The sequence below is a fragment of the Oncorhynchus mykiss genome, chromosome 12 (genome assembly GCF_013265735.2).
Source record: "Oncorhynchus mykiss isolate Arlee chromosome 12, USDA_OmykA_1.1, whole genome shotgun sequence".
NCBI lineage: Eukaryota > Metazoa > Chordata > Actinopteri > Salmoniformes > Salmonidae > Oncorhynchus > Oncorhynchus mykiss.
This window is the reverse complement of record NC_048576.1, coordinates 49,498,313-49,523,314: the sequence shown is the minus strand read 5'-3', so window position 1 is coordinate 49,523,314 and position 25,002 is coordinate 49,498,313. Positions and strand designations below refer to the sequence as shown.

The following is a 25,002-nucleotide window of genomic DNA, read 5'->3' as shown; positions in this document are numbered from 1 at the left end:
CCGGTTGCGTCATTGCCGTTGTTATCAACGTTCCACAGACGCTGCAGCCAAATTGATGTACAAAAGTAGAACGGGAGCTAAATACTGTTTCGCACAGTGATGTAGTCGAGTCACAAAACCTCGAGTCCGAATTGAGTCCCAAGTCCCCTTTGCTCGAGTCCAAGTCTGAGTCACCAACGATCGAGTCATGAGTCCCTATGGCTGAAGTCCGAGTCCCCGTGCTCGAGTCCTGGTCCATGTGCTCAAGTCTGAATCACTGGCTCCACATTAACTCAAAGTAAAGTTATTTACCCAATCAGATATAGTATAGTGGCAAGAGGGAATTAGTAAATAAATTGTTTGCTATCCATTTTCCTTTTTTTCTGTGCCACCAAATATTTGCATATAGGCTACTGGTAATGTTAGCATGGCCACGTTCAGTTGCAAAACGTTCTTAAACATTGCAGATAGAATTTCCATGAATAGAGTTGACGTTATTCCTCATTCAACATGTCAGTGGCATGTTTGTTTTACATATAGTGGCTAGAAAAAGTATGTGAACCATTTGGAATTACCTGGATTTCTGCACAAAACGGTAATCAAATTTGATCTGATCTTCATCTAAGTCACAACAATAGACAAACATAGTGTGCTTCAACTAATAACACACAAATTATTGGATTTTTCTTGTCTATAATGAATACATAATTGAAACATTCACAGAGTAGGTTGGAAAAAGTATGTGAACCCTTAGGCTAGTGACTTCTCCAAAAGCTAATTGGAGTCAGGAGTCAGCTAACCTGGAGTCCAATCAATGAGATGAGATTGGAGATGTTGGTTATAGCTGCCTTGCCCGATTTAAAAGAAGCCTCACAAAATTTGAGTTTGCTTTTCACAAGAAGCATTGCCTGATGTGAACCATGCCTCGAACAAAAGAGATCTCAGAAGACCTAAGATTAAGAATTGTTGACTTGCATAAAGCTGGAAAAAGTCTCTCAAAAAGCCTTGATGTTCATCAGTCCACGGTAAGACAAATTGTCTATAAATGGAGACATTTCAGCACTGTTGCTACTCTCCCTAGGAGTGTCCGTCCTGCAAAGATGACTGCAAGAGCACAGCGCAAAATGCTCAATGAGGTTAAGAAGAAACCTAGAGTGTCAACTAAAGACTTACAGAAATCTTTGGAACAGGCTAACTCTGTTGACGGGTCTACAATACGTAAAACACTAAACAAGAATGGTGTTCATGGGCTGTGCGGAAGAAGCCACTGCTGTCCAAAAAAAACATTGCTACATGTCTGAAGTTTGCAAAAGTGCATCTGGATGTTCCACAGCACTACTGGCAAAAACATCTGTGGACAGATGAAGCTACAGCTGAGTTTTTTGGAAGGAACACACCACTATGTGTGGAGAAAAAAAGGCACAACACACCAAGATCAACCTCATCCCAACTGTAAAGTATAGTGGAGGGAACATCATGGTTTGGGGCTGCTTTGCTGCCTCATGTCCTGGACAGCTTGCTATCATTGATGAAAAATGAATTCAATTTTTTTTATATGCAAAATTAAGTTTATCAAGATATTTTGCAGGAGAATGTTAGGCTATCTGTCTGCCAATTGAGTTTCAACAGCAGTTGGGTGATGCAACAGGACAATGACCCAAAACACAGAAGTAAATCAACAACAGAATGGCTTCAACAGAAGAAAATATGCCTTCTGAAGTGGCCCAGTCCTGACCTCAATCCGATTTGAGATGCTGTGGCATGTCTTCAAGAGAGAAGTTAACACCCAACATCCCAAGAATATTGCTGAACTGGAACAGTTTTGTAAAGAGGAATGGTCCAAAATTTCTCCTGACCATTGTGCAGGTCTGATCCGCAACAACAGAAAACGTTTGGTTGAGGTTATTGCTGCCAAAGGAGGGTCAACCTGTTATTAAATCCAAGGGTTCACATACTTTCCCCACCCTGCACTGTGAATGTTTACACAGTGTGTTCAATAAAGACATGAAAATGTATAATTATTGATGTGTTATTAGTTTAAGCAGACTGTTTGTTGTGACCTAGATCAAGATCAGATCAAATTTATTGACCAATTTATGCAAAAATCCAGGTATTTCCGAAGGGTTCACATACTTTTTCTTGCCACTGTAGCATATTTATATCTGAACATTCCTAAATGTTGGGTCCTGCTGAATGCACCCCTGGTTGTTAGCTATAGCTAGCTAATGAGGTATCATAACTGAACAAGGTGTATCCTAAACAAATGGTTAACGGTCCGGTCCGCAAGTAGCCTAGTTTTAGAAGGCCCGCGTAATGCTTTAATTATGTAGAATGCGGTCCTCCAATGCACTATAGAAGAAAAGAAACTGCGCTGGTGTCATATCTTTTGAACAGTAATGGCTAAGAATCAAGACATTGTTTTCTGAGACAACACAACCTGGCTATGAAATGCAGTGTGGAATGTGCGAGGGTTGAGTGAGACTACAAATTCAACAACATTTCTATACTCAAGGGAGAGAAACTATACTTTTGTTTTACTATTAAACTTAATGCTTATAGTAAAAATGTAGTAAAGCAGCTTGTGTTTCTTAACCAGGCAAAGGGTATCTAATTAGAAGGCTGGCGGTGGCTGGTTAGCTACAGGGAAGCAAGAGAGTCGCCTGCAGGATGTGTATAATTGGAGGTGGCGCTGGAAGGGAGCCTGTCTGCAGCTGTCTGCCCACATCGCTTGCTCCCCCGCAGCTCACCAGCTGGTGAAAGTTAGGCTGTGTGTGCCTGGTGTGGCCCATCCTTCCCTCTGCTGAACAGAACGACGCTGCACATCTGTGCTGCTAATTTTTATTGTGTTTTTTACTGAAAAACTCTCAATCTCTCTCTCAAAACTCTTGTCCAGTCCACTTAGTCACATTTTATTCACAGAGATAATTTTGTCTAATCTTGTTTCAGTCAACTGAAATAGAAAATCATTTTAGTTTAGTTGTAGTTTTTTCTGGGTCTACTTGCTCAGTTACAGTCTAATCAATTGCCATTGAAAAATAAGTGTTTGACAAATATTTCAGTCACTTTTTTTGTTTTTACTTTTACCCCTTTTTCCCACCAGTTTTGTGATATCCAATTGGTAGTTACAGTCTTGTCCCATCACTGCCACTTCCCTACGGACTCAGGAGAGGCGAAAGTAGAGAGCCAGCCATACGTCCTCTGAAACATGACCCTGCTGAGCCGCACTGCTTCTTGACACATTGCTTGCTTAACCCGGAAGCCAGCCGCACCAATGTGTCGGAGGAAACACCATCAAGCTGGCGACCGAGGTAAGCTTGTAGGCATCCGGCCCGCCACAAGGAGTCGCTTAGCGCGCGATGGGACAAGAAAATCCCATCCGGCCAATCCCTACCCTAACCCGGACATTGCTAGGCCAATTGTGCGCCACATCCTGGGCCCCGGCCGGCTGTGACATAGCCTGGGATCGAACCCGGGTCTGTAGTGTTCGCGCGCGCCAACAAGCGTCTGCATTGCTTTGCACTAAAATAGAAGTCAGTTCTACTTGTGACGCTGAACGCTGTGCAAGTCCTGCTTATCCCATCTCCTCATTGGTTTATAGAAGCAGATACCCACGTGCCATCTCCTCATTGGTTATACCCACGTGGGTGATTGAAAGATGAACTGAGTTCGGTTGGTCGTCGTGGTAACTATGAAAGTTAGATGCCAATTGCCATATAAAGTCCAAAGAAGAAAAACCCTGTAAGGAGGAGAGATGACTAGAACCTATTTGGTTGACTGTTTTATGTGTGGATTAATCGTCGGAGTAGAGGACCTTGTGCATTTCAGGTAAAATAACAACTCAACGTTTATATCCCAGGACGTTTATATCCCAGGACATTAGCTAGAAACAGCAAGCTAGCTAAATAGGACAAATTAGCTAGCAACTGCAAGCTAGCTAGCTAAATTGCTATAAATGTTTAATGCTTTTCGACCTGTCCCCAAATTAATATAATTGGTTCAGAGATTGTTTTGATATTGCAACCTGCGTGTCGTTATCGCATTTGGTGTGGGGGGACGCCACTTGGAAGGCCAGTCAAACTTGTTGTTGACGAAATTAACACTGCCTGCTACCAGACACTTTTCAGCCCTGTTTACATATATGCCTACTAAAAGTAACTTTATGTCTATAAACCCACCTCAGAATTGTACTGTACTCTTTTACACCTGTTGTATCATGTGCACATGGTGAATAAACTTTCAAACTTGATAAGGAAAACACAATAATAAAAAAACAGACATTATTCAGTAAAAACAGTCCTAGATTCACCAATTCCTTAAATGTTTAAGTACCTTCGAGATCATTCCACACAAGTTGCACATTTCTTTTCAAGCATATCTGCCCAACTCAGTGGACTCCAGAGTTACCCATCCCTGAGACCGGGTCTGGTATCTCGTACATCTTTCAGTTAACAATGACGTAAGATACGGAGGAAGTTTATGATGGAGGGATTTATAAACAAAAAGAGTGCAATACCTATGAGTACTTCAAAGAGGGCCAGCCTACTTTCTGATACAGAATGCAGTGATGTGTACTGAACCTATCGCCTGTAATAAGGCGGAGTGTGCTATGATGAACAGCGTCCAATGGCTCTTGATGAATCTTGCATAAGGTGATCACTCTCCTTCATAAGAAGCAGACTTTCCTTCAGCTTCCACAATCTCCACACAGACAGCTCACATATACAGTATGCTCTCTCTCTCTCTCTCTCTCTCTCTCTCTCTCTCTCTCTCTCTCTCTCTCTCTCTCTCTCTCTCTCTCTCTCTCTCTCTCTCTCTTTTACTCGCTTACTCTCTGCAGCTGAATCCCGCCTGCCTGTCAGCTGCAGTGTTAGATGTAGCATTGCCTCCTTTCCCACTAGTTGTCTATGTAAAAAGTCGCTCAAGCAAGGAATCAATACGATATCACACGACACTAAAGCAGCATAGACCTCGCTCAGTGACGTAACGTTTCTCTGATCTGATGTTTTGGTGCTCTCTTTCCCTTCCTAAAAGAAGCTCAGCCCGTCACATCGTCAGCCTTATGATCCTTGTGCACTGCAATGCTTTTTGCATGTTACTGTGCACTGGGAAAAAATGCTTCTAAGGTAAGGAATCTATGTTTCCCACTCTCTCGTGTGTGTGTGTGTGTGTGTGTGTGTGTGTGTGTGTGTGTGTGTGTGTGTGTGTGTGTGTGTGTGTAAGACAATGAGGTCGAGGGAAAAAAGGGAGGTTGAAAAAGTATTGGAAGACATACTGCCAGCTGCACAGGTGGTTGGGATTTTTTTTCCCGCCTCTTACCAATTGTGTGAATGTTACCATGTAGGCTGCAGTCTTTCATGAATTGAAGAGGGAGACTCTTCAAGCATTTTTATTCGGAAACTGCTGAGAAACGCTCTCCCTAATGCCCTCTGACAGCTTCAATACAAAGCATAATAGTGCATAATATAATTTGTAATGAGGCTAGAGTTTTTGTTCTCAGCCACAAAAGGGACTTTTCACCTCTCCCCCTCTTGCCTTGCTCACCCTCAGCTCCCTGTGCCTTGTGCATGCACATATATGTTATTTCAATTAGTGCCTGTTTGTCATGGTTAGCTGAGCGCAGTGAACTCTTTTGAGGGTCTGAGTCTTTTTGTTTCCATATATTAGAGGGGTCCAACAAAAGAGTGGCCACAATTCAGGTCTGGAGATTTCTCTCTGTCATGCGGAGAGTGTCTCCCTCTTACCCACCGCTTCTGGCAAAGAAGATTCCCTAGACAAATATTTGCCGTAAGCACAGGGACCAGTTTCTTTGGGGGTGCTGTCCTTGCCATTGTTTGTTCGGAAGCTCTAATAAATGATTGCTTAATTTGAATGAATGCTGAGATTATTATTGAAACGAAAATGGTTTCACGCTTGATGTCCAGCAGCTACACTTATTTTGCAACACTGTTCATGACAGTCAAATTCAGAGCAGTTATGGAAATGGCTCAGTGGGTGGGATGGGAATTGTGGGTAATGTATGCATACCGATGATTCAAACAGCAATGCCTTTGTACCTGGACTACACAGACGATAACTAATGGCACACTGATGAATTACTGATGGATCGGTCCCATCCGTCTAGAGCCAAGTTCCTAGTTGTGCTGAGCACTTGCAATGGGCATTGCCAATGCATATGCTTTAACAGTGGCGACATCTCCTGCCATCTCTAGGTTAAGCCTCGACTTGGAAGGTAGAGCTTAACATACCGCAGAAATGGTAATAGATGATTCATCACAATATGTAGTTGTCACTTATTTTCCCCCCTACTATAGCTGATTATAACAGCATGCAACTCTTTACATGTCATATGCCACATGCACAGGACAGGGCTATGTCTTTTTAATCATTCACAAATACATTTATACTACATACTAGGCTTACTACATAATACTTCTATTTGAAGTAGTTGTTTTTGGCTGTGTATTTGAAAAATACTAAAATACACAGAAAATAAGTATTTCAAATACAAGTACTTAAATACATATGTATTTGAATGCAAGTCTGCTACGCATGCTGGACTATACTTTATGTGGAAGTAACTTCACCTTGGATTAGTAATTCCAATAACTATGCAGGCACGAGGCATGTTGTACAGACTTGAATATTGAACCTCACATTAATTGACGCTTTTGATAACAAGGCTATTTATTGGTCAAGTTCACTGAGTGGTACTTTCATATTGACATTTTGCCAATGCAAAATGTGGCACAGTTGTCTAAATAGACTGTACCATTTCATGTTGAATTGAACAGCATAGTTGTGCATCACTATAAAGATGAATATTATGACACCTTTCATGGATATAGCCAAATAAAAGGTTTTGAAATAAATAGAGAGTATCGGGTGATTCATACAAGTCGCTTATTTGATTTGTTAAAAAATAGTGACCCACGGTGCTCTCCCAACATCAGCATGTTATAGGTTATACAGCAGGGGGCACCAACCGGTCGAGGCATTCCTAGTTGATTGTCAAACATTTCCATAGAAAAGCCAACGATAAAGGCTTAAAAATAAAAGCCAACTTATGCTTGATCTGGTGGTTGTCGGAGGCCCCGTATGGAGGGTGTGACGCAATTGCGGAGCCATCGGAGGCAAGCAGAGGCCAAATTGAGCTCTGTGCACCTCCCAAATTTTGTAAAGCTACGTATAGCTCAGCATTGACATGATTGGTTGATGGTAGGTGTGGGCAGGAGGTCCTATATAAACACAAACTCACTTCCTTGACAACATCCTTCACAACAGCTCTGCTCAACAGCCTTGAGTTGATCCGGAGCAAGAAGTATGAACGCCCTGACTTCTGCAGAGGCCGTATCACTGTAAATGCTGCAGTGCCTTTTATTCGTGTTGCGCTGTTGGCGGTAGGGACATTTGAATCAGAAGCCCTGATCACCGATTTAAGCAATGTGTTCTCATTTTGAACCATTTAATTTGTCTGAAAATAAACTCTGTCTGCCCGGCTGACCGGGAGATCTGTGGCTAAATCGAGTTTGCATGCTGTGCTGGCCAATCGGATAGCTTAAATTACTGTTCCTACAGCTTCCGCGACCCTGGCCACAGCAAAGTTTGATACTAGCCTATGTGAGGTTTCGTAGCTTTTAAAACCATGACCAGACAGAGACTGTCAAATAATATAGCAACGTTTTTATTCAGCACTTTCAACGCTGTTTTTATTTAACACTATTGCAAAACATAAAACACACTTCTCCCTACCTCCACTTGCACTGCAATGAATGAGTAGCCAACCCCAAGTGTATCAATACTCATACCTTTTTATTATTAGAAGCAGCTTGTTGTGTCTATTTTAATATTGAGGAATATTTAACTTTCTCTGGTCATAGGAGCAACATGAATTTGTGCATGATGCAGATGCGGTGCGACACGAGTTTCGGCATTAGGTGGAAGACAGTATCTCCTCTCTCTGGTCAGTCTGACTGGTGGAGAGGAAGGAGAGAGAAAGCAGTACCGCTGAGACTAATGCCGTGTTTAAAACAACTGGGAACTCTGGAAATCTCGGACTTCAGTACTTTCAAGACAACCGGGAACTCAAGTAAAAAACGAGATCCGGGCCTCCCGGTTAAGTGGTTAAGGGCGCTGTACTGCAGCGCCAGCTGTGCCATCAGAGTCCCTGGGTTCGCGCCCAGGCTCTGTCGTAACCGGCCGCGACCGGGAGGTCCGTGGGGCGACGCACAATTGGCCTAGCGTCGCCCGGGTTAGGGAGGGCTTGGTCGGTAGGGGTGTCCTTGTCTCATTGCACACCAGCGACTCCTGTGGCAGGCTGGGCGCAGTGTGCGCTAACCAAGGTGGCCAGGTGCACGGTGTTTCCTCCGGTGCATTGGTGCGGCTGGCTTCCGGGTTGGATGCACGCTGTGTTAAGAAGCAGTGCGGCTTGGTTGGGTTATGTATCGGAGGACGCATGACTTTCAACCTTCGTCTCTCCCGAGCCCGTACGGGAGTTGTAGCGATGAGACAACATAGTAGCTACTACAACAATTGGATACCACGAAATTGGGGAGAAAAAGGGGTAAAATGTAAAAAATAAAAAAATAAAAAAAACGAGATCCGACAGGGAAAAATCTTTTTAACGGTCATCCAACTTGGAATTTTAAGTCGGAAACTTTCTAGAGCTCCTTTCCGACTTGTAAATCACTGACGGGGATGAGTTTCCAGTTGTCTTGAAAGCACAATGACCATCAGGTGCAGGTACCATCAGTCCAGTAAAATAAAAAAGCAAGGGATTTGCAAATTATTTACATTTATACTCAGCTGTGTCTTGCAAGTGCTACACTTGCTGATCTCTTTTGTTATCAAAGATCAAGTTTTGAAATATAAAATGGTCTGAGAATATACATTTTGGCAGGCCAGGCATATAGCTAATATACTGTGATAATCTATTAGGCCTAGTGCACAAACCTCATTCCTACAGAACTGTTTTTATTAGGTTCATGTTTTTTTAAATTTAATATAAGACATGTTTAAAAAAATATCTGAGCGGTAGATCTCGGCTTGCTTTTTTTTGACTGCGAAGAATGACCTAGACTCAGAAAAGGTTGGTGAACACTGATATACAGACTAAAATGAATTGGGCAGGGAGAAAAAGACTGATGCTAGTGAAGTGAACAGTGATGCCACTGTGAATATTGGGGAGGACAAGCTGCTGCTGCAGTGTTGTGTGTGTGTGTGTGTGTGTGTGCATTTGTTCGAGTGTGAGGACGGTGCCGGTTTGTGTATATTGACTACACATTTATCATCTATAGGGTGTTAGTAGTAGGTTTGATTTTTGTTCTCTGCGTGTGTGTGTGGCTGCTTTGGTGAGTTTTTTTTTTGTGCCTTCTAGCTGGCACAATTCCATGTGTGTGTGTGTAAACCTTTCCAAAAATATATCATGCAGTAATTGGTTCATTGGTTCATACAAATAATTATATATACTGTATATTTATAACATACATTTTTTGTAACTTTGGATAGCAGCCTCAACTAAATGGCATTCATTATTATTTTAATAATGGATCAGAAAACCAGTCAGTATCTGGTCTGACAACCATTTGCATACAGCTCATATTCAATCTAACTAACCTAGTAACTGAGAAGTTAAAAACAGACTTGTGTTCAAATACCATACCACCAATTGTGCAAGTTCTCCCACTTAAAAAGATGAGAGAGGCCTGTAATTTTCATCATAGGTACACTTCAACTGTGACAGACAAAATGAGAAAAATAATCCAGAAAATCACATTGTAGGATTTTTAATGAATTTATTTGCAAATTATGGTGGAAAATAAGTATTTGGTCACCTACAAACAAGCAAGATTTCTGGTTCTCACAGACCTTCTTTAAGAGGCTCCTCTGTCCTCCACTCGTTACCTGTATTAATGGCACCTGTTTGAACTTGTTATCAGTATAAAAGACACCTGTCCACAACCTCAAACAGTCACACTCCAAACTCCACTATGGCCAAGACCAAAGAGCTGTCAAAGGACACCAGAAACAAAATTGTAGACCTGCACCAGGCTGGGAAGACTGAATCTGCAATAGGTAAGCAGCTTGGTTTGAAGAAATCAACTGTGGGAGCAATTATTAGGAAACGGAAGACATACAAGACCACTGACAATCTCCCTCGATCTGGGGCTCCACGCAAGATCTCACCCCGTGGGGTCAAAATGATCACAAGAACGGTGAGCAAAAATCCCAGAACCACACGGAGGGACCTAGTGAATGACCTGCAGAGAGCTGGGACCAATGTAACAAAGCCTACCATCAGTAACCATGGTTACCATCCCCCTGCTTAAGCCAGTACATGTCCAGGTACCGTCTAAAGTTTGCTAGAGAGCATTTGGATGATCCAGAAGAAGAATGGGAGAATGTCATATGGTCAGATGAAACCAAAATATAACTTTTTGGTAAAAACTCAACTCGTCATGTTTGGAGGACAAAGAATGCTGAGTTGCATCCAAAGAACACAATACCTACTGTGAAGCATGGGGGTGGAAACATCATGCTTTGGGGCTGTTTTTCTGCAAAGGGACCAGGACGACTGATCCATGTAAAGGAACAAATGAATGGGGCCATGTATCGTGAGATTTTGAGTGAAAACCTCCTTCCATCAGCAAGGGCATTGAAGATGAAAGGTGGCTGGGTCTTTCAGCATGACAATGATCCCAAACACACCACCCAGGTAACATTTCAAGGTCCTGGAGTGGCCTAGCCAGTCTCCAGATCTCAACCCCATAGAAAATCTTTGGAGGGAGTTGAAAGTCTGTGTTGTCCAGCAATAGCCCCAAAACATCACTGCTCTAGAGGAGATCTGCATGGAGGAATGGGCCAAAATACCAGCAACAGTGTGTGAAAACCTTGTGAAGACTTACAGAAAACCTTTGACCTCTGTCATTGCCAACAAAGGGTATATAACAAAGTATTGAGAAACTTTTGTTATTGACCAAATACTTATTTTCCACCATAATTTGCAAATAAATTCATTAAAAATCCTACAATGTGATTTTCTTTATTTTTTTTCTAATTTTGTCTGTCATAGTTGAAGTGTACCTATTATGAAAATTACATGCCTCATCTTTTTAAGTGGGAGAACTTGCACAATTGGTGGCTGACTAAATACTTTTTTGCCCCACTGTATGTTGGTCACAGGTACCTTAAAAAAAAGGTAGGGGCCTGGATCAGAAAACCAGTCAGTATCTGGTGTGACCAGCATTTGCCTAATGCAACATGACATCTCCTTCGCATAGAGTTGATCAGGCTGTTGATTGTGGCCTGGGGAATGTTGTCCCAAACCTCTTCAATGGCTGTGTGAAGTTGTTGGATATTGGCGGGAACTGGAACACGCTGTTGTACACGTCGACCCAGATCATCCCAAAAATGCTCATTCGGTGACATGTCTGGTGAGTGTGCAGGCCATAGAACTGGGACATTTTCAGCTTCCAGGAATTGTGTACAGATCCTTGCGACATGGAGCTGTGCATTATTATACTGAAACATGAGGTGATGGCGGTGGATGAATCGCACGGCAATGGGAATCAGGCTCTCGTCACTGTATGTGTTCGTTGTGTATTGTTTATGCTTTCCCATACCATAACCCCACTGCCACCCTGGCACTCTATACACAATGTTGACGTCAGCAAACTGCTCACCCACACGACACCATACATGTGGTCTGCGGTTGTGAGGCCGGGTTGGACTTACTGCCAAATTCTCTAAAATGATGTTGGTGGCTTATGGTAGAGAAATTAACATTACATTATCTGGCAACAGCTCTGGTCAACTGTATGCTGCCTCAACTTGAGACATCTGTGGCAGTGTGTTGTGACAATACTGCACATTTTTAGAGTGGCCTTTTATACTTTACATGTTCCATTTATATTTTTGTTCAGTGTAGTATGAACCCGCCTGCCATAGTGACACTCTGCTGGGTGCCCTTGACCAGGCAAGATGAGCTGTCATGTTGGATAATGAGAATATTATAACTATGAACACAGCCAACCACCTGCATTATACATGCACCGCTGGGTGACCTTGCTGAGCAAGAGGAGCTGTCGTCTTGGTACAGTGCCTTGCGAAAGTATTCGGCCCCCTTGAACTTTGCGACCTTTTTCCACATTTCAGGCTTCAAACATAAATATATAAAACTGTATTTTTTTGTGAAGAATCAACAACAAGTGGGACACAATCATGAAGTGGAACGACATTTATTGGATATTTCAAACTTTTTTAACAAATCAAAAACTGAAAAATTGGGCGTGCAAAATTATTCAGCCCCTTTACTTTCAGTGCAGCAAACTCTCTCCAGAAGTTCAGTGAGGATCTCTGAATGATCCAATGTTGACCTAAATGACTAATGATGATAAATACGATCCACCTGTGTGTAATCAAGTCTCCGTATAAATGCACCTGCACTGTGATAGTCTCAGAGGTCCGTTAAAAGCGCAGAGAGCATCATGAAGAACAAGGAACACACCAGGCAGGTCCGAGATACTGTTGTGAAGAAGTTTAAAGCCGGATTTGGATACAAAAAGATTTCCCAAGCTTTAAACATCCCAAGGAGCACTATGCAAGCGATAATATTGAAATGGAAGGAGTATCAGACCACTGCAAATCTACCAAGACCTGGCCGTCCCTCTAAACTTTCAGCTCATACAAGGAGAAGACTGATCAGAGATGCAGCCAAGAGGCCCATGATCACTCTGGATGAACTGCAGAGATCTACAGCTGAGGTGGGAGACTCTGTCCATAGGACAACAATCAGTCGTATATTGCACAAATCTGGCCTTTATGGAAGAGTGGCAAGAAAGCCATTTCTTAAAGATATCCATAAAAAGTGTTGTTTAAAGTTTGCCACAAGCCACCTGGGAGACACAACAAACATGTGGAAGAAGGTGCTCTGGTCAGATGAAACCAAAATTGAACTTTTTGGCAACAATGCAAAACGTTATGTTTGGTGTAAAAGCAACACAGCTCATCACCCTGAACACACCATCCCCACTGTCAAACATGGTGGTGGCAGCATCATGGTTTGTGCCTGCTTTTCTTCAGCAGGGACAGGGAAGATGGTTAAAATTGATGGGAAGATGGATGGAGACAAATACAGGACCATTCTGGAAGAAAACCTAATGGAGTCTGCAAAAGACCTGAGACTGGGACGGAGATTTGTCTTCCAACAAGACAATGATCCAAATCATAAAGCAAAATCTACAATGGAATGGTTCAAAAATAAACATATCCAGGTGTTAGAATGGCCAAGTCAAAGTCCAGACCTGAATCCAATCGAGAATCTGTGGAAAGAACTGAAAACTGCTGTTCACAAATGCTCTCCATCCAACCTCACTGAGCTCGAGCTGTTTTGCAAGGAGGAATGGGAAAAAATTTCAGTCTCTCGATGTGCAAAACTGATAGAGACATACCCCAAGCGACTTACAGCTGTAATCGCAGCAAAAGGTGGCGCTACAAAGTATTAACTTAAGGGGGCTGAATAATTTTGCACGCCCAATTTTTCAGTTTTTGATTTGTTAAAAAAGTTTGAAATATCCAATAAATGTTGTTCCACTTCATGATTGTGTCCCACTTGTTGTTGATTCTTCACAAAACAATACAGTTTTATATCTTTATGTTTGAAGCCTGAAATGTGGCAAAAGGTCGCAAAGTTCAAGGGGGCCGAATACTTTCGCAAGGCACTGTACATGAGAATATTCTACCTATGAACCACCGGCAAAATACATGCACCGCCAGGTGTAAGCCACTCACCTAAGGTAACAGGGTTATTATATACTGTATGAGATGCAATGCAGAAAAAACTCAACATAGATGCTGGATTATAGGGCTAATGCAATCACAATCATATTTGCAGTTACAGCCGGAACTCATGTAGGCTCCACACCCTCAGAGTGAAACATCGTAGGCAGCAGAGGATTATGGCCTATAATCTTGAGGGTCAAGCCGTGACTGATGAGAAGCAGTGCTGATGCAGGAGTGGGCGGCCCATAGCTCAGACCTGGCCCACAACGCTTACAAAGGAATCAGAACCGTGAGGAGTTCCAGGATCTTTTCATTGGTTCCCAGCATCAGTGTTTAACAGGGGTTAGCCAGGTGCCGCCCGTGCTCAGCATGCAGGTAGTGTAACGTGAAAGAGAGGATAAGGCAGTGTTAGTTCTTGTTAATGATGACTGACTAATTCTTGCTAATTCTTCATTGCTGAGTGTATAAGTACTGTTAACATGCGAGAGTCCATAAAAAAAAAAAAAAATTGATAGTCATGCAAGATTAAAGGGATGAAACATTAGTGCATCTCAGACTTAAGAACCCATAAAAGTCATCAAACAGACTGCCTCTAGCAAAGGTTAATGTAAATCCAACACCATAGCCTTAAGTGAACTTGTGCTACTGAGAGAGGAGATACTCCTAATATGCATGTTGGTTGCTTTCCCTAGTACATAAAGAGCAGTCAGATGGATTCCTGAGAGAACTACACGCCGAAGGGTCCTGACAGCTGAGATTAACTGAACCCCTGAAATCGGACCATGAAACGAAAGGCTGCCTTTGCCTACCTGAAATTTGGAATAGAAAATGCATACGTGGTTAAAGAACAGAAGACATCGCACAGAGAGAAGAGCAGACGATGAATGCTACAGAGCGCGCAGCTCAGACATGATGTACCATCACATAGCATAAACAACAGAGTATATTAACAACCACCCCTAAAACCGCAAATAAAACTTTAACTACATGTCACCACCTGTGCTATCCAAAGCCTAATGTCACTACATATACTGCTCAGCAGCAGCTGAACATCTGCAGCATGCACAGCTTGCACGGAGAGAGTGACATGATAATCTAAAACGTAGACCACAATATAGTCTACCTGAGTTGAAGCTTATGTCTAACAGTGTATGCCAGTAAGCCATGACAGAAGATACAGTGCCTTCAGAAAGTTTTCAGACCCCACATTTTGTTAGGTTCCAGCCTTTATTCTAAAATTGATTAAATCTTTTTTTTCCCCCTCATCTATCTACACACAATACCCATAATGACAAAGCAGAAACAGGTTTTTAGAAATAAGTAAGTATTCATACCTTTTACTCAGTACTTTGTTGAAGCACCTTTGACAGCGATTACTGCCTCAAGTCTTCCTGGGTATGACGCTATAAGTTTGGCACATCTGTATTTGGGGAGTTTCTCCCATTATGTTCTGCAGATCCTCTCAAGATCTGTCAGGTTGGATGGGGGGCGTCGCTGCACATTTATTTTCAGGTCTCTCCAGAGATGTTTGAATGGGTTCAAGTCCGGGCTCTGGCTGGGCCACTCAAGGACATTCAGAGACACTTCCCGAAGCCACTCCTGCGTTGTCTTGGCTGTGTGCTTAGGGTTGTTGTGCTGTTGGAAGGTGAACCTTGGCCCCAGTCTGAGGTCCTGATCGCACCGGAGACGGTTTTCATCAAGAATATCTCTGTACTTTGCTTCGTTCATCTTTGCCTCGATCCTGAATAGTCTCCTAGTTCCTGCACCTGAAAAACATCCCCACAGCATGATGCTGCCACCACCATGCTTCACCACTTTTGCTGTTCGTTAGGCCTACTCATCTTGTTGGCTGATGAAAAGTAAATGTGGACAGTTCATCCAATATCTTCAATACGCACCTCGTAATTTGATAAGGACGTGCACAGTTGTGTCCCCGACGTGTCTGTCTTCACTTGTAGCCTGTGAGAAAGACCTGATCTCATGACGGAAAGTGGTGTGAGTGAGAGATGCTTTGGATTGCGCAGCACTCTGGGAAAAGGGCACAATGCAGCACTCCGGGCCGCAAAAGGCATGGATTTTTTTAGAGTGCATTACGGCCACAAAGGCTATGCCGCCTTGAAATTCGAGGCATTATCAACTGCTTGTCAAATTGTGTTATGAGAGACTATTGGAGTGTGTACAGTCTGCGCAAAAAGCTCATGCCTTTTTTCAAATCATCATTAGTCTCATCATACAGCCTTACAATGTATTGAAAATCAAATCATATAGCCCAACGTTTGTAGAACAACTAAAGTTACATTAATAACTCTAAATTAACACAGAATTGCCGCAAGTACTCACTCCCTCAAATTGTTTGAAGAAAATATTTATATTTTATTCAGCTTTGTTCAATTATATTCGTCATACTATAAAATTGTATAAAATAATGCCATGGAATTATAAGCAAATATTGTCTGCTAAATTAACTAGTGTAGCCATTTGGCATAGCCACACCAGGACCTAACATCAGAATATGCTATTATTTTCTTCTGAATAGACTACATTTTCTTCATATCATGCTTCTTTTGACCTGTCTAAAATAAACAGTGGATTTATTGTGAAGGTGTAGGATATATTACATGGATATGTTAGACTTTTTAAAATGGTGGGGAAGCCAGGAGATGCTAAATGTGTTTATGTTAATTAACGGTCAATTCCAGTGAGACCGACAGTTATTTACTTGACAATCACCAGCTGACAAAATGTTGTGACCGCCACAGCCCTATCCTGGGTTAGATATCAATCTGATCAACCCAATCTGAAACTCCATTGGTTGGTTGACCATGCTTGTACAGCCCTCCTCAAAGTATGTGATTCTCTGAAAAAAACAACAACCGACATGCATGTACATCTCCTTGCAATGTGTTCTAACACAGGGCATCCTACTTCCTCACTCGCCACATTTTCCTTGCTTTTGTCAAACAATACATTTCCCCATCTCTGCATGTGCTCCTCTTTTTGCTCCCTTACCGGCATGTGGTGCAGCAGCTAAATGTGCCTGGGCTACAACATGGCCCCTGTAGCCTCTTAGTTCCTTCTTGGCTAGGCTCCCTCCCTGTACTGGGCGTGTGGGGAGGGGGGACTCTTTGCCGCAGAGTGGTAGGTGCAGCGATGGGGAAGCAATTGTTAGCTGTCCCACATCCCTTCAGCATTGCTGGCACGCAAGCGCGCACACACACACACACCACACACACACACACAGAGAGCGACACTAAATGAGCAGCAGCCAGTCTAAGAGCTGCCAGAGTGGGAAGTAGCAGTAGCTTCAGGAGAGCTCCTTCCAGTCGAGCAGTATCAGAGTGAGTGAGTGAATCCTTCCAGTGCTCCTGAAACTCAGACATTGAGCATACGCACTCCATACACGGGCATGCAGGAGAAGAAGAAAAAAAGCTTGGAGGTAAGAAAACAGACTAAATTACGAGGGGGTTTTTAAACTTCAGTGCTGAGTTAGGGAGCTGGCAGTGTTAAAGTGATAAAATAAAGAGCCTGTCTTACTGCGGCTTTAGTAGTGTGTGTGTGTTGGGTGTGTATTTGCTGCCTTCTCAACCAGCAGGCTTAAAACTGTAGAGACATGCAGACTGAACTCTCTAGAAAACAACTGCAGCAAAGTGTCTCTGGCTTACCACCTCTCCCTCCCTCTATCTATCTTCCTCCCCCTCCACACACATACACGCGAACAAACAACAAAATATGTAAAGGGGAGGGGAATGTGTATTTGAGGCTGACATGTCGGAGCGGGGGCTTAAGGTCCAGTGAGATTGTTCAAGATTCACATCGAAATTATCCATGTCCTGAGGATGTCAGGCAATGCCTTCAAAACAGGCCACTTGAGGCAACAGTGAGTGCAATTAGCATCAAGTATGAATGGATCAGAAGGCTGAGTGTTTGTTCCCAGTCGTGGACACTGGTTTTAACCTTATCCCAAACCTTAACCCATACCACCCGGAATGTGTGCTAAACTTAACCCTTAACTTAGAAATTTGACGTTTGGCTAAATTGAACGATACAGCTCCCGAGTGGTGCGGTGGTCTAAGGCACTGCATCTCAGTGCTAGAGGCGTCATTACAGACCGTGGTTCGATTCCAGGCTGTATCACAAACGGGCGTAATTGGGAGTCCCATAGGGCGGCGCACAATTGGCCCAGCGTCATTAGGGTTTGGCCAGGATAGGCTGTCATTGTAAATAAGAATTTGTTCTTAATTGACTTGCCTAGTTAAATAAATAGAAAACTTTTTTTTTTTTAAAGAGCAGCAGGAGCAACAAAAACACTTAGAAATGTGGTGTTTGGAGCAAAACTTCTAAAGAGAATGTGGACAAATGTCTAATTCTGCAGTTAGACTGCGAGAGACTGTGAGAGCCTTGTGTGGTCAGATTGCACCCCCCCCCCCCCCCCCCCACACACACACCAGCAGAAGCTTTCATGTTTGTTTTGGCTTGTAGAGATGGACCACTGCTCTGTACAGTCCTTCCACCCATAGTGACTTGCATGTTTGAGAGAGCGATAGAGAGAGTCCTGCAATGAAGTGGCGTGTGGCAAGATTAAATATGTTTGCTCCGTGTTTTGAAGTGAGAAAAAGAGAGGGGACATGTTCGGTGTAGAGGCATTTCAGCAACTCTTGGAGGACAGTGGAAGTTTATAAACTGCTTCTTTATTGTTAACAGTAAAACCGTGACATCATATTTGGGACATAAACTCAGGGAAAGAGACACATTCCTGGAGAAAGATGGTGGTTTGAGAGAGAGAGAGTGTTGACTCTTCGGCCCTGCTTCCTCTTCTTCGAGCTCGTCCAAGTGGTCTTAGCTTATTCATGTCTCTCTGTTTTGCTCCTTCTTTCTCCTCCCCCTGTATCGCCCACTTTCTCTCGTCCAGAATGCAGCCATTGTTTGGGGAAGCCCTCTCATGTTTGGGCCTGGTGCGGGGTAATGGGATGGAGGGAGGCAGGGAGGGAGGGGTGGGAGGTGGAGAGGTAGTTCCTTTTTCATGGGCTAAGGGAGATAAGTAAACATGGGCCGTTAACAGATGGGAGGCCTGGCACTCACCCAGTGACTGACCCACCCTGCTCTCTCTCTAGGCTCAACCGCTACCCGAATGCAATTCAGAATCTATGCGGTACGAGGGTGCAAGAGTTCACTCAACCATCACTCAAAATGCATCATCATCACACTTTTTGCTCTGTTCTGAAAGTGTCTAGAAAACTTGATTGCTGTCACGGACACATTTAAAAAACATTACCTGTGGTCTATTGAACAAAATACTAAAATATAGTTTTTGATTTAACAATCAATTTAAAGGTAGACTCAGCAATATGACATTATCATACACATAGTGACTTCCCGGTTACTGACAAAAACAACATAATTCAAATGACTCTACCACTACTGGCTCCTCCATAATGTGAATAGGCAATAGCGTCAGTCTAGGCAGATTTAAACATTGTTTTTCTTGACTTCTGTTCTGTTTAGTTAGTGATGACATTCAACACCCTTACTAGATTACAACGGCAAAGTCCTCCTTCACCGCTAACGTAGTTTGGCAACCCCCGGTTGGGTCTTGAGGAAGCCGAGACATGTAAGAGGTTGAATGCTTTGTAAGTGCAAGCTAACTAAGCTCCCTTTCCTGAGTTGTCAACAGACAGGAAGTTATTTGGAGGGGAAGCATTGCGTTCATCTTTGTCAAGCATGCCTTGATGTGATACTGCTGTGTTCCCACTAAGCATTTACCGTCAGGCGATGTCTTTTGGATGTCTTTTTTTTTGGTGCTCTCCGGACCAGCCTTGATTTCAACGTCCGGACCAAATCTGAACCAATCGTAGACGTCTATATATCAGCTTTGGTCCGGTCCGGATCGGCCTTGATTTGACCCCAAAAAATACTTGTATAATTGGTTCAGATTTGGTCCAGACTGGCCATGATTTGGCCCAAATATAAACATATATTATTGGTTCCGTAAGGGGTTTTCCTTTCACGCCATGACCCGGGTATGTTGTTTGCAACATTGGTGTCAGAAATGGGATGGTGTCCATGATCGTGAAACATCATGACTGGTAGCCTAAGCAATGGTGGAATCTCATTCTACTAGCCTAGATTCCCCCTGATCCTGCCTTTAAATTTGAGGGAAGAACTGTAGTGAAAGAGTATAGGCCTCCAATTCCCACTAAGACTTTACTGACGGCGACATCTTTTGAAAATACATATTTTCAACATCTGTAAATTACGTATTTTCAACGTCTGTAAATTACGTATTTTCAACATCCGTATAATAGTTTTTTGTGTCCGGAATTTTTTTTTTTTCTTCGATGTAAGGGAAATACGTCTTCTAACCTTTCATTCAGCACCTAAAATGCACGTCAGGTCAACGTCTGGAAAAGATGTCTGAACGACGTGTTTTCAACGTAATTATGCTTACTGGGTTGTATTCATGGAAAATATGACGAGATTGTGTGGTGGTGTGAATGACTACGCATATCAGGCTTTTCTATACACACTGTGACCACAACCAAGTCTTAGATTTAACCTCAATTAGTCCCTCTAATTAATTTATTGATATCTCAGCGGGAACATGCCTTGATGTAGATGTTGCTGGTGAAAGAGAATTTCTCTTAAACAGGAAAATGTACACTGAGCACTTTCGTTTCTTTGAGCGCTGAATGGCCTCTGACACTGCTGAGCGTATGATTTAAGAGATGGTAAATCACAAAGACAACATCAGTAGAGGACAAGTAATCACAGCAGTGACCAGAGATCACAGCAAACCTCACTGGCTTTGTCACTTCCTGCCATGAGAGCTCTTTTCTACAAGAATGAAAACATGTAGGTGATGCAATAAACTTTTGTGAACGATTTACAGAATGTGTACAAAACAATACATACAGGAGCAGATCAGCGTACAATTATTAACAGAAGAAACAACCTGTTGTGCAATCTGATGTTAACTATAGGCTGATCTGATGTATTGTTTTGGCCGCTTCCTTGTTTTTTTTTTCCTGGATTACCTGCCGTTTAGGGGCCTACCTTCCCACTGCACTCATCTCATCTTTGGTTAAGCCTTGTCTGCAGACATAACTCACATACAAGACACAGAGCAGGCCAAGAACTCGAGTTCATGTGCAGTGACATGCTTGGAAGTCAATGCCTTCGTTTGTTATGCACATAATATGCCACGAAATAACTGTTTCTGCAGTAATCCTGCATGTGCACCCTATTGTGGGTAACACAATATGTTTGTTTTTACAATTTATTTAGTGTGCATGTGTGACGTCATGAATACATTATGGACTATGCCTGCTGAGGGGCAAGGGATTGTGTGCATTTCATATTCTGTTAGTTGGTTGGAAAGCATACTTGGGTTGAATGCAACGTTTTTTTCAAGCTAATTGATGACATTGTATGGCAAGTATCTTGAAGATATTCAAAACGTATGACTTCTGTGTTCTAAATTCCCAGCTTTAAAAACACAACACAACAAAGATTGTATTATGCATGTGAACACGTCAAGACCCTCATTGGAACGTGAATGGAGATTCATAAGTGGTTGAGAATCATTGAGTTAGGGATATTACTCACTGTTGCATCATTCATTTATGTGAATAGCATGATTCTATTTGGATTAGTTAGGGCTGGTGTGAAGAGAAATATTGACAAACCATTTTTGGACCCCAAATATTTGCCCTTCTTTCTCTGGTTCATTGACTTACAATTACTGTAGGTTGTCTTGGTTACCTAGGAGGCATGGCTAAACCCAGAAAGCACTGGGATTGCTTATTATATCACCAGCATCATATACAAGTAGCATTACTGCTGTTTTGTAAAACCAAACAGAACAATATTTTCTTGTTGTGAATTACGATGCCACAGTTTGTCATGGTTGTGTTTTTAGTTCCATTATCGGAATAATGTATGACAGTTAAAAATACATTATTCCCCTCAATCAAATGTCTAGTGGTTGTTTCTTCTGTACCAGTGTTGTGTGTAGCATCTACTAGTTTCATTTTTGAAGACCATTGAAGACCATTTTACCATTATCTTTTACCAAAGTAAAGATACCTTAATAGAAAATGAAAGTCACCCAATAAAATACTACTTGAGTAAAAGTATTTGGTTTTAAATATACTTATGTATCAAAAGTAAAAGTAACATTTTCTTTTTTTTCTTTTCTTTACGGATAGCCAGGGTCACAATCCAACACTCAGACATCATTTACAAACAAAGCATTTGTGTTTAGTGAGTCTGCCAGATCAGAGGTAGTAGGGATGACCAGGGATGTTCTCTTGATAAGTGTGAGAATTGGACCATTTTCTGACCTGCTAAGCATTCAAAATGTAACGAGTACTTTTCGTGTTCGTCTTTGATGTGGGACCTCAGGGCTGCCACTCAGCTACAAGCTTAATCACCTCTATTATGCTGTAATTAATTCTGCTGTAAATGCAATCAAACTCTAAATTAATTTCCACTGTGCCGTCGTCTTTATGCCCTGCAGCGAGGAACGGATGGCTCCTGCGGCAGGTTCTTAGGAATTCTGTAAGGCTACCTTAGCTCGGACACAGATACTTTTGGAACATCCAGTTTGTTTTTAGAACTTTTATATGTTCTTTGATTTTAAATTTCTGTTAGTGTGGCTTTGAAAACTTGTATTAATATTTTACGTCTGTTCTGCTTGTAACGCCAGGATAGTGGGATTGTTTTCCGCTGAGGCCACCCATAGGTAAAATGTATGCACGCATGACTTAAGGATAAAGCAGTCTGCTAAATGGCATATATTCATATGATTGTATATTATATGGGTCTCTACATTTCATCTTGGAGTGTGAAAGGGCAATCTCAGAGTCATGTGCGGTGTCGCACGTGTACAGTACATCACTGGTTACTGTAGCTTGGGGGAGTGCTGAAAGAAAATCAGAGAAGGTAAAAAAAAAAAGCTGAGCTGCCTGGCTCTCTTTTTGATATGCTGCACTGCATCTGCACCTGCTAAGACCGAAGACAGCAGGAGAAAGTACTCTCCTGTCATGCGCTAATGAAAGTTATGCTAAATTATGAATAACGGCTTTAGGGCTTTTTTTGTTGCAGGTAGGGGAGACTGGGAGAAATTGTTACAGGGGGCTATTGTAACAGCTTGAAATTCCCCAAATAGAAACAAGCTAGAGTGATGGAGCTCACACAGTAGATGCCCATTTAGGTTCTCTCTCTGCTTGAAAAGTGTCAGCAAAATATTAGTAAATGTGTGTTTTTTAGGGGTTAAAATAGTTTTTTAGACCAGCTGCATTTTTCTTATAATGTCCTGAGCATTAATGCTCAATAATTCAAACTAGCATACTTTTTATCACTATATATTGGCTAAACATTGACATGATTGACATGCGTCACTATTGTTGTCTCTTGCTTGGCACATGAGGTTTTGTCATGGCTGCTGGGTTAGAGGCAATTGTAACGCAGTGTTAAAATGACCCTGAGCCAAGCAGCCAAATGATGAAAACAACTGATTTTAACTTGAATATCTTATGAATTATACAAATACTAATTTTAAATAGCCTTGGGGTCCTATTAAAAGTACAAAAGAAGTTGTAAACAGTTTTGAGAGGAACCGAATGGCCATGGACAAACGGCGTTACTGTAAATTTTGGTTACGTGCATAGCAAGACTTGCATATGCAAAATCATTACATGTGTCTAAGATAATATGATAATTCATTAACATGAATGTTTTTGAAGTTAATTTATTTGGGTTATTTTTTAGGTGTTACATTTTACCCCCGTTACTGTTACAATTGCCCCTGTCACGTCCAGACTTTTCGGATTAAACATTGTGATCCAACTGTCTTATATACAGACATATGAATGATTAGGAGACAGATGTACCTTTCTTATATCAAAAATGACTGGACTAGTTCAAGTGGGGTCTGAGTAAAATACTTTTTTTCAATTGCCCAAGACTCCACCACTGAAGGTATTTTAATGTGCACTGCTTTTCCAGGGGTTGATAATGAGGAGGTGGCTGGTATATTGGCAGTATCGGAAGAGATTTTCTGATATGATGATTCGAGCTTAGATGCTGCTTATTGACTGCACTGAAGACTCATTCAGCCCTCTCCTCCTTTCTACTCCCCAACCTGCACTGCAGAGTGAGGAAAATCAGAACAGAAATGAACCGTGAGACAGCGAGGGAGCTGCGGTCACTGACTGCCTTATTGTTTCCTGTGTGGTGCCCATCTCCCTCAGCATCAAGGCCTGTTCTACTCATGTAGCTGAATCAGCTGTGTCACTGTGTAACTGTAACACTGCTGCACATGCAGAGAAAACAAAGACTCCTCAGGTTTAGTTAAAGGCGTGCTAGGTAGACATTATACTCATACTAAGATCGAATTGTACTAAACCGGCTCCGACACGCGTCGGATGTGGAAGGGCTTGCAAACTATTACAGACGACATTGAGAAGCACAGCCTGGGAGCTGCCCAGTGACACGAGCCTACCAGACGAGCTAAATAACTTCTATGCTCGCTTCGAGGCAAGAAACACTGAAACATGAGAGCACCAGCTGTTCCGGGCGACTGTGTGATCACGCTCTCCGCAGCCGATGTGAGTAAGACCTTTAGATAGGTCAACATTCACAAGGCCGCAGGGCCAGACGGATTACCAGGATGTGTACTCCGAGCATGCGCTGACCAACTGGCAAGTGTCTTCACTGACATTTTCAACCTCTCTCTGTCCGAGTCTGTAATACCAACATGTTTTAAGCAGACCACCATAGTCCCTGTGCCCTAGAACACTAAGGTAACCTGCCTAAATGACTATTGCCCCATAGCCATTAAATGCTTTGAAAGGCTGGTCATGGCTCACATTAACACCATTATCCAAGAAACCCTAGACCCACTCCAATGTGCATATCGCCCCAACAGATCCACAGATGATGCAATCTCTATTGCACTCCATACTGCCCTTTCACACCTTGACAAAAGGAACACCTATGTGAGAATGCTATTCATTTACTACAGCTCAGTGTTCAACACCATAGTGCCCTCAAAGCTCATCACTAAGCTAATGGCCCTGGGACTAAACACCTCCCTCTGCAACTGTATTCTGGACTTCTTGACGGGACGCCCCCAGGTGGTAAGGGTAGGCAACAACACATCTGCCACGCTGATCCTCAACATGGGGGCCCCTCAGGGGTACATGCTCAGTCCCCTCCTGTACTCCATGTTCACACATGACTGCACGG

At 42.5% G+C, this 25,002-nt stretch overlaps 1 protein-coding gene across 21 annotated transcripts in view; it reads left to right on the top strand.

The window, feature by feature from the left end:
* The window catches only part of LOC110537714 (discs, large homolog 2 (Drosophila)), a 288,136-nt gene that overhangs the window by 75,042 nt on the left and 188,092 nt on the right, over window positions 1-25,002 (top strand). Inside the window, exon 1 of one of the 21 annotated variants that reach the window (XM_036937695.1) lies at window positions 16,968-17,191. The exons of 19 other annotated variants lie outside the window; for them this stretch is intronic. In XM_036937695.1, the coding sequence (XP_036793590.1) occupies window positions 17,162-17,191 (30 nt within the window). In that variant the 5' untranslated portion in view covers window positions 16,968-17,161. Of the gene's footprint in view, window positions 1-16,967; window positions 17,192-25,002 lie in introns of those variants that run through there. One more of the 21 variants, XM_021624011.2, reaches the window with a different exon arrangement.